General features: G+C 56.0%; 1 protein-coding gene across 1 annotated transcript in view; it reads right to left on the bottom strand.

Moving 5' to 3' along the window:
• Positions 1-485: 485 nt before the first annotated feature.
• RNF40 (ring finger protein 40) overlaps positions 486-10,842 on the bottom strand; it is a 34,293-nt gene continuing 23,936 nt past the window's right edge. The window contains exons 14-19 of the mRNA XM_065658062.1: positions 8,777-8,926; positions 7,062-7,274; positions 6,361-6,486; positions 4,608-4,748; positions 3,254-3,355; positions 486-2,137 (exon numbers count right to left, since the gene is read on the bottom strand). Coding sequence (XP_065514134.1) covers positions 1,961-2,137; positions 3,254-3,355; positions 4,608-4,748; positions 6,361-6,486; positions 7,062-7,274; positions 8,777-8,926 — 909 coding nt within the window. The 3' untranslated portion in view covers positions 486-1,960. The remainder of the gene's footprint in view (positions 2,138-3,253; positions 3,356-4,607; positions 4,749-6,360; positions 6,487-7,061; positions 7,275-8,776; positions 8,927-10,842) is intronic.

Here is a 10,842-nt window from a genome sequence, read left to right as displayed (position 1 = left end):
ATTGTGGCGGGATTCGGGGGGTCCCCCACATCTCTATGGTCTCCCCATTGGGACAGTGTAGGAGAGCAGTCCTCCAGGACTCTATGGTCATTTTGGCCAGGAGGTCCTCCAGCTCTCTATGGTCATCAGGGTGGACTGGGAGGAAAGTCCTCCACATCTCTACGGTCTCCCCATTGGGCCAGCCTAGGCGGAAGCTCCTCCCCCTCAACGGTCTCCTATAGGGGGCGCTCTAGACCCGCTCCTCCTCAACACTCTATGGTCGCCAGGTCCTCCTGGGGCCACCTCAGTCTCTATGGTCACTTTTGGGGTCACTTTGGACAAATTTGGGGCAACTTCGGGGGGTCCTGGGGCCATTTTTGGGTCCCCTGGGGCAGTTTTTGGTCATGTGGCCCCTCTGGACCCTCAACCCCCCCCCTCTCTATGGTCTCACCCCACCCTTGGGTGCCCCCCCGCCCGGACGCCTGGGTCCCCCCAACAGCCACACGGCAGCTCCAAGCGCTTTATTGGCTGGGATGGGAGGGGGGGAGGGGGTACCCATAGGTCACCGGGGGCACCCATGGGTGTCATGGGGCACCCCCGGGGGTTCCGACGTGGACGGGAGGCGGGGGTTGGTCCTGCAGGGGGCGTTGACTCATCTCCGAGGGCTGCGATTGGCCGAGGAGCGCCCGTGGGTGATGGGGGGGGGGCACCCCTGGGTGGCCAATGAGCATCGGGGTGGGGGGTGGTTCAACCAATGAAGATGCAGAAGCAACCGGAGGCCTCCAAGGTCGTGATGACCCAACTCCAAGACCTGTGGTTGTACTTGGTTGATCTCAGTTGGCCGTGGTTGACCGTGGTTGGTCTTAGTTGACATCAGTTAACTTTGGTTGACCATGGTTGACCATAGTTCACCTCGGTTGACCATGGTCCACCTTGGCTGGCCATGGTTGGTCCTGGTTGACCTTGGCTGACCCCTGGGTGGCCAATGAGCATCGGGTGGTTCAACCAATGAAGATGCAGAAGCAACCAGAGGCCTCCAAGGTCATGATGACCCAACTCCAAGACCTGTGGTTGAACTTGGTTGATCTCGGTTGGCCGTGGTTGACCTTGGTTGACCATGGTTCACCTCGGTTGACCATGGTTCACCTCAGTTGACCATGGTCCACCTTGGCTGGCCATGGTTGGTCCTGGTTGACCTTGGCTGACCCCTGGGTGGCCAATGAGCATCGGGGGGGGGGTGTTCAACCAATGAAGATGCAGAAGCAACCGGAGGCCTCCAAGGTCATGATGACCCAACTCCAAGACCTGTGGTTGAACTTGGTTGATCTCGGTTGGCCATGGTTGACTTTGGTTGACCATGGTTCACCTTGGTTGACCTCAGTTGACCATGGTTCACCTTGGTTGACCATGGTTCACCTTGGTTGACCTCGGTTGACCATGGTTCACCTTGGTTTGCCATGGTTGGTCCTGGTTGACCTTGGTAGACCAAGGAGCACCCATGGGTGGCCAATGAGCACCCTGGGGTTCAACTTACGCAGACACAGATGCCTCCAAGGTGCCTTTGAGCCAACTCGAAGACCCACGGTTGAACTTGGCCAACCCTGATTGACCACGGTTGACCATGGTTGACTTCGGTTGAACTTAGTTGATCTTGGTTGACCTTGGTTGATTTTGTTTGAGTTTGGTTGACCTTGGTCGACCATGGTTGATGTTGAACTGGGTTGACCTTGGTTGACCTCGGTTGATTTCAGTTGATCTCGGTTGACGTCAGTTGAACTTGGTTGATCTTAGTTGACCTCGGTTGCCCATGGTTGACCTCGGTTAACCTCAGTTGCCCATGGTTGACTTCAGTTGACCATGGTTGGCCATGGTTGACTTCGGTTGAACTCAGTTGACCTCGGTTGACCTCCGAGCCCCTCGGTTGGCCAACGGGCCCCCACGGGCATGATGGGAAGGGGGGACGGGAAGGGGGCAAAGGGGCTCAGCTGATGTAGACGCGGTGGAAGTCGTGGGCGCCGAAGGCCGCGTTGCACTTGGGGCACTTGCGCTGGCGGGTGTCGTAGCGGCTCTTGACGCACTCGAAGCAGAAGACGTGGAAGCACTTGGTGAGGACGGCGTCCTTCTTGCGGGCGTTGCAGCACGGGCAGGTCAGGCGGGCCTGCGGCAAGATGGCCGTCAGCAGCGGCTCGGAACCCACCAATCAGCTTTCAGAACCACCCAGGGGCTTCTAGACCCGACCAGAGGTTCTGCAAACCCAACTTGAGGTTCTACCACCCAATGGAAAATGGAGAGATGATGGGACAAGATGGCCGCCAGTGCACCGGGGACGCCCATGGGTGCTCAGGGCCCCACCCATGGGTCCTCCAGCCCCAGCCATGGGTCCTCCAAGCCAACCAATCACCTTCTAGACCCAACCGGAGGTTCTACAAACCCAGCTTGAGGTTCTACCGCCCAACGGAAGATGGAGAAATGATGGGACAAGATAGCCGCCAATGCCACGGTGACACCCATGGGTGCTCAGGGCCCCACCCATGGGTCCTCCAAGCCAACCAATCACCTTCTAGCCCCACCCAGGGTCTTCTAGACCCACCCAAAGGTTCTACAAACCCAACTTGAGGTTCTACCACCCAATGGAAAATGGAGAGATGATGGGACGAGATGGCCGCCAGTGCACCGGGGACGCCCATGGGTGCTCAGGGCCCCACCCATGGGTCCTCCAAGCCAACCAATCACCTTCTAGCCCCACCCAGGGTCTTCTAGACCCTCCCAAAGGTTCTAAAAACCCAACTCAAGGTTCTACCACCCAATGAGAGATGGAGAGATGATGGAACAAGATGGCCGCCAATGCCAGGGTGACACCCATGGGTGCTCAGTGCTCCACCCATGGGTCCTCCAGCCCCAGCCATGGGTACTCCAAGCCAACCAATCACCTTCTAGACCCAACCGGAGGTTCTACAAACCCAGCTTGAGGTTCTACCGCCCAACGGAAGATGGAGAAATGATGGGACAAGATAGCCGCCAATGCCACGGTGACACCCATGGGTGCTCAGGGCCCCACCCATGGGTCCTCCAAGCCAACCAATCACCTTCTAGCCCCACCCAGGGTCTTCTAGACCCACCCAAAGGTTCTACAAACCCAACTTGAGGTTCTACCACCCAATGGAAAATGGAGAGATGATGGGACGAGATGGGCGCCAGTGCACCGGGGACACCCATGGGTGCTCAGGGCCCCACCCATGGGTGCGGCGGCCCCGCCCCCTGAAGCCCCGCCCACCCGGTACTCCTTGATCTCCTCCTGCAGGATCTGGTCGGCGTCGGCGTAAACCTCCACCTTGCGCTGCTTCTCCAGCTTGCGGCGCAGGCGCGACAGCTCCTCCTGCAGGGCGGGAGGACCGCGGAGTCATACAGACCCTATAGAGGCCCTATGGACACCTACAGACGCCTATAGAACCCTATAGATCCACACAGACCCCTGGAGAGTCCTATAGACCCTCACAGATCTCTATAGAGTCCATAAACCCTTGTAGAGCCCTATAGACCTCTATAGAGTCTACAGACTCCTATAAGCCTCAGTAGACTCTATAGAGCCCTATAGACCCCTACAGAGCCCTATAGACCTCTACAGAGCCCCACAGAGCCCTATAGACCTCTACAGACTCTATAGAGTCCCACAGTCTACACATGCCTATAGAGGCTATGGAGCCCTATAGAGTCCTATAGACTTCTATGGAGCCCCACAGATCCCTGTAGACGTCTACAGAGACCCACAGATGCCTATAGAGTCGACGGACCCCTACGGAATCCTACAGACCTCCATAGAGTCTATAGAGCCCTATAGATCCCTACAGACCCCTTGTCCTTGACCTCACAGAGCCCCAAAGAAACCCCATAGGGACGTCACAGCCCCCAACAGGGACCCCATAACCCCCCATAGGGCCGCATAACCCCCAAAGAACCCAATAGGGACCCATAACCCCCCACAGAACCCAATAGGGACCCATAACCCCCATAGAACCCAATAGGGACCCCATAACCCCCATAGGGACCCCATAGCCCCCCATAGTCCCTCATAGGGACCCCATAACCCCCATAGGGACCCCATAAGCCCCCCATTTTCTCACCTGCGCCCATTTCAGCCCCAGTGCCGCCTTGTCCTTGACCCCATAGAGCCCCATAGAACCCAATAGGGACCCCTGACCTCCACAGAACCCAATAGGGACCCATAACCCCCACAGAACCCAATAAGGACCCCATAACTCCCATAGGAACTCCATAACCCGCACAGAACCCAATAGGGACCCCATAGAACCAAATAGGGACCCCATAGAACCCAACAGGGACCCATGACCTCCATAGAACCCAATGGGCACCACACAGAACCCCCCAGGGACCCCATAACCCCCCACAGAACCCAACGGGGACCCCACAGAACCCAATAGGGACCCATAACCCCCACAGAACCCAATAAGGACCCCATAAAACCCAATAGGTACCCCATAGAACCCAACAGGGACCCATGACCTCCATAGAACCCAATGGGCACCACACAGAACCCCACGGGGACCCCATAAGCCCCATAGGGACCTCATAATCCCCACAGGGACCCCACAACCTCCCCATTTTCTCACCTGCGCCCGTTTCAGCCCCAGCGCCTCCTTGTCCTTGGCCGCTCGGTTCTCGGCCGCCGCCGCCGCCAGTTCCCGCAGCCGGCCCTGCACGTGCTCGCCCTGCGCCCGCAGGTCCTCGGCCGCCTGCGCCGCCTCCACCGCCTGTGGGTCACGGGGTTATGGGTCCCTACTGGGCTCTATGGGTCCCTATTGTGTTCTATGGGTCCCCGTTGGGCTCTATGGGTCCCTGTTGGGCTCTATGGGGCTATGGGTCCCTAATGGGCTCTATGGGTCCCTATTGGGCTCTATAGGTCCCTATTGGGCTCTATAGGGGTTATGGGTCCCTACTGGGCTCTATGGATCCCTATTGTATTCTATGGGTCCCCATTGGGCTCTATGGGTCCCTGTTGGGTTCTATGGGTCCCTGTTGGGCTCTATGGGGCTATGGGTCCCTGTTGGGTTCTATAGGTCCCTACTGGGCTCTATGGGGCTATGGGTCCCTACTGGGCTCTATGGGTCCCTATTGTGTTCTATGGGTCCCTATTGGGCTCTAGGGGTCCCTATTGGGCTCAAAAGGTCCCTATTGGGCTTTATAGGGGTTATGGGTCCCTATTGGGTTCTATGGGGTCCCTACTGGGCTCTATGGGTCCCTATTGTGTTCTATGGGTCCCTATTGGGCTCTAGGGGTCCCTATTGGGCTCAAAAGGTCCCTATTGGGCTTTATAGGGGTTATGGGTCCCTATTGGGTTCTATGGGGTCCCTACTGGGCTCTATGGGTCCCTATTGGGCTCTATGGGTCCCTGTTGGGTTCTATGGGTCCCTGTTGGGTTCTATGGGTCCCTGTTGGGCTCTATGGGGCTATGGGTCCCTGTTGGGTTCTGTAGGTCCCTACTGGGCTCTATGGGGCTATGGGTCCCTACTGGGCTCTATGGGTCCCTATTGTGTTCTATGGGTCCCTATTGGGCTCTAGGGGTCCCTATTGGGCTCAAAAGGTCCCTATTGGGCTTTATAGGGGTTATGGGTCCCTATTGGGTTCTATGGGGTCCCTACTGGGCTCTATGGGTCCCTATTGTGTTCTATGGGTCCCTATTGGGCTCTAGGGGTCCCTATTGGGCTCTAGGGGTCCCTATTGGGCTTTATAGGGGTTATGGGTCCCTATTGGGTTCTATGGGGTCCCTACTGGGCTCTATGGGTCCCTATTGGGCTCTATGGGTCCCTGTTGGGCTCTATGGGGTTATGGGTCCCTATTGGGTTCTATGGGGTCCCTACTGGGCTCTATGGGTCCCTATTGGGTTCTATAGGTCCCTATTGGGCGCTATGGGGCTATGGGTGCCTACTGGGCTCTATGGGTCCCTATTGGGCTCTATGGGTCCCTACTGGGCTCTATGGGTCCCTATTGGGCTCTATGGGGCTATGGGTCCCTACTGGGCTCTATGGGTCTCTATTGGGCTCTATGGGTCCCTACTGGGCTCTATGGGTCCCTACTGGGCTCTATGCGGCTATGGGTCCAGGAGAAGGTTCCTGGACTCTGGGTCCCCATAAGAAACTCCAAGGGGGTTGGAACCCGAACTCCTGGGTCCCCCCCCGGACGCCTGGGTCCCTCCCAAATGCCTGGGTCCACCTTGAGATGTGGAACCAGGAGAAAGTTCCTGGACTCCGTGTCCCCACGGGAAGGTGCAAGGGGTTTGGCACCCGACCTCCGGGGTGCCCCCCGAACTCCTGGGTCCCTCCCCGGACGCCTGGGTCCCCCCCGGACACCTGGGTCCCCTCTGACCTTCCTCTTGTTGAGCTCCAGGGCCTGGGTTCGCAGCGCCAGCTCCTTCTCCACGGCGGCCAAACTGCTCTGCAGCCCCCGCTCCTTCTCCTCCAGCTTCTGCACCACCAGCAACTGGGCGTCCACCTGGGGACAGGGACAACCCCCGGACGCCTGGGTCCGCTACCCGGACGCCTGGGTTCCCTCCCGAACTCCTGGGTCCTCTCAGGACCTTCACAAGCACTTGGGTTCCACCAGAACTTTGATGTTGAGAACGTTCTTTTGGTCACTTGGGTCCCTCCGACCCCAAAACCATCCAGGTTCCTCTTGACCCCCCGCACTCCTGGGTCCCCCCGAACTCCTGGGTCCCCCCTCGAACTCCTGGGTCCCCCCTGGGTCACCAGGACCCTCCATAGACACCAATAACTCCATGTTGAGAACGTTCTCAACCTTCTCTTGTTCACTTGGGTCCCTCCAACCCCTTGACCGCCCCGAACTCCTGGGTCCCCCCCGGACGCCTGGGTCCCTCCCGAACGCCTGGGTCCCTCCCGAACATCTGGGTCCTCTTAGATCCTCCAGTAACTTCATGTTACCCCATTCTCAACCTTCTGCTCACTTGGGTCTCTCCAACCCCAAACCCACTCAGGTTCCCCTTGACCCCCCCCCGAACTCCTGGGTCCCCCCCGGACTCCTGGGTCCCCCCCGGACGCCTGGGTCCCCACCTGTGCCTTGAGCGCCAGCACCTGCTCGGCCAGCTCGTCCTTCTCCTCGCGCAGCAGCTTGTGGATCTGGTTGGCCTTGATCCGCTCCGACATGAGCTTGAAGTTGGCGTCGTCCTTCTCGCGCAGCTGCTGCAGCAGCCGCAGGTTCTGCTCCTGCATGTCCTCGAACGCCTGGCCCGTCACGTCCATCTCCGACAGCAGCGCCTCCTCCTCCTGACACGCCCACCCGTGACGTCAGCAGGGGCGGGGGCCAATCAGGGAGCAGCCACAGGTCCACCATGGACCCATCGTGGACCCATCGTGGCCGAAGGGTGAACCCATCGTGGTCTATAGACCCACCATGGACCAATCATGGACCTATGGACCCACCGTGGACCAATCAATTATAGACTAATTATGGATCTATGGACCTATCACGGTCTACGGATCAATCATGGACTAATTATAGACTAATTATGGACTAATCATGGGCCTATAGACCCATCATAGACTAATCATGGACTAATCATGGACCTATGAACACACCACAGACCCATAATGGACCTATGGACCCATCATGGACCAATCAATTATGGACTAATTATGGACCCATCATGGTCTATGGACCCACCGTGGACCCATCATGGACTAATCATGGGCCTACGGACCCACCACAGACCCACCATGGACCAACCACGGACTAATAATGGACTAATTATGGACTAATCATGGATCTATGGACCCACCACGCACCAATCGTGAACCCATCATGGATCTATGGACCCACCGCAGACCCACCATGGACCAATCATGGACTAATCAATCATGGACTAATTATGGATCCATGGACCCACCATGGACCAATCATGGACTAATCAATCATGGACTAATTATGGATCTATGGACCCACCACAGATCAATCATGGACTAATCAATTATGGACTAATTATGGATCTATGGACCCACCACAGATCAATCATGGACCAATCAATCATGGACTAATTATGGATCCATGGACCCACCACGGACCAATCATGGACTAATCAATCATGGACTAATTATGGATCTATGGACCCACCACAGATCAATCATGGACTAATCATGGACTAATCACAGACTAATCATGGACCTATGGACCCACCAGGGATCAATCATGGATCAATCATGGACTAATCATGGACTAATCATGGACTAATCATGGACTAATCATGGACTAATCATGGACTAATCATGGACCTATAGACCCACCATGGATCAATCATGGACTAATCATGGACCTATGGACCCACCAGGGATCAATCATGGACTAATCATGGACCTATGGACCCACCAGGGATCAATCATGGACTAATCATGGACTAATCGTGGACCTATGGACCCACCATGGATCAATCATGGACTAATCATGGACTAATCATGGACTAATCATGGACTAATCATGGACTAATCATGGACTAATCATGGACCCACCATGGATCAATCATGGACCAATCATGGACTAATCATGGACTAATCATGGACTAATCATGGACCCACCAGGGATCAATCATGGACTAATCATGGACTAATCATGGACTAATCATGGACCTATGGACCCACCAGGGATCAATCATGGACCTATGGACCCACCATGGATCAATCACGGACCAATCACGGACTAATTATGGACCTACGGACCCACCCCGGGCCACGGGCGGGCTAACGAGGGGCTAACGAGCGCGGAGGTGTGTGCGCACCTGCTTGGTGGCCGCCAGCTTGCGCTGCAGGTGCTCGATCTGCTCCTCGGCCGCGCGCAGCCGCCGCAGCGCCTCCTCGTCCGCCAGCTTCTTGCTCTCGCGCCGCTCGCGCTCCTCCAGCTCCCGCGCCCGCGCGCGCAGCTCCTCCAGCTGCCGGGACCCGCGGCACGGGAGTCAGTTCAGCACGGGAGGGAAGCACGGCAGGGAATTACGGGAGGTAATAACGGGAGGGAATCACCGGAGGTAATTACGGGAGGGAATCACGGGAGGTAATTACGGGAGGGAATCACCGGAGGTAATTACGGGAGGGAATCACGGGAGGTAATTACGGGAGGGAATCACCGGAGGTAATTACGGGAGGGAATCACGGGAGGTAATCACAGGAGGTAATTACGGGAGGGAATCACAGGAGGTAATTACGGGAGGGAATCACAGGAGGTAATTATGGGAGGTAATTACGGGAGGGAATCACAGGAGGTAATTACGGGAGGGAATCACGGGAGATAATTACGGGAGGGAATCACCGGAGGTAATTAGGGGAGGGAATCACCGGAGGTAATTAGGGGAGGTAATTACGGGAGGGAATCACGGGAGGTAATTACGGGAGGTAATTACGGGAGGTAATCACGGGAGGTAATTACAGGAGGTAATCACGGGAGGTAATTACGGGAGGTAATTACGGGAGGGAATCACGGGAGGGAATCACGGGAGGGAATCACGGGAGGGAATCACGGGAGGGAATCACGGGAGGGAATCACGGGAGGTGATTATGGGAGGGAATCACCGGAGGAAATTACGGGAGGTAATTACGGGAGGGAATCACGGGAGGTAATTACGGGAGGTAATCACCGGAGGTAATTACGGGAGGGAATCACGGGAGGGAATCACGGGAGGGAATCACGGGAGGGAATCACGGGAGGGAATCACGGGAGGGAATCACGGGAGGGAATCACGGGAGGTAATTACGGGAGGGAATCACGGGAGGGAATCACGGGAGGTAATTACGGGAGGGAATCACGGGAGGTAATTACGGGAGGGAATCACCAGAGGTAATTACGGGAGGGAATCACCAGAGGTAATTACGGGAGGTAATCACCAGAGGTAATTACGGGAGGTAATTACGGGAGGGAATCACGGGAGGGAATCACGGGAGGGAATCACGGGAGGGAATCACGGGAGGTAATTACGGGAGGTAATTACGGGAGGGAATCACCGGAGGGAATTACGGGAGGTAATTACGGGAGGGAATCACGGGAGGGAATCACGGGAGGGAATCACGGGAGGTAATCACCGGAGGTAATTACGGGAGGTAATTACGGGAGGGAATCACGGGAGGGAATCACCGGAGGGAATTACGGGAGGGAATCACCGGAGGTAATTAGGGGAGGGAATCACCGGAGGTAATTAGGGGAGGGAATCACGGGAGGTAATTACGGGAGGTAATTACGGGAGGGAATCACCGGAGGTAATTATGGGAGGTAATTACGGGAGGTGATTACGGGAGGGAATCACCAGAGGTAATTACGAGCGGGAATCATGGGAGGTAATGACGGGAGGCAATCACAGGAGGTAATTACGGGAGGGAATCACGGGAGGGAATTACGGGAGGGAATCACCAGAGGTAATTACGGGAGGTAATTACGGGAGGTAATTATGGGAGGGAATCACCAGAGGTAATTACGGGAGGTAATTACGGGAGGTAATTACGGGAGGTAATTACGGGAGGTAATTACGGGAGGTAATTACGGGAGGTAATTACGGGAGGTAATCACCAGAGGTAATTAGGGGAGGTAAGCATGGGAGATAATTACAGGAGGTAACTGCCCGGCACCATCATGGGACGTGATTATGGGAGGTAATTACGGGAGGTAATTAATCACGGGAGGTAATCACGGGAGGTAATTAATCACAGGAGGTAACCACGTGAGGTAATTACATGAGGTAATTACGTGAGATAATCACACAACACAATTACGTGAAGTAATTACATAAGATAATTACATGAGGTAATTACGCTAAATAATCACCCGACACGATTACGTGAGGTAATTACGCGAGGTAATCTC

The sequence above is a fragment of the Caloenas nicobarica genome, unplaced genomic scaffold (assembly GCF_036013445.1).
Source record: "Caloenas nicobarica isolate bCalNic1 unplaced genomic scaffold, bCalNic1.hap1 Scaffold_436, whole genome shotgun sequence".
Taxonomy (NCBI): domain Eukaryota; kingdom Metazoa; phylum Chordata; class Aves; order Columbiformes; family Columbidae; genus Caloenas; species Caloenas nicobarica.
This window is presented reverse-complemented; position numbering and strand designations above follow the sequence as displayed.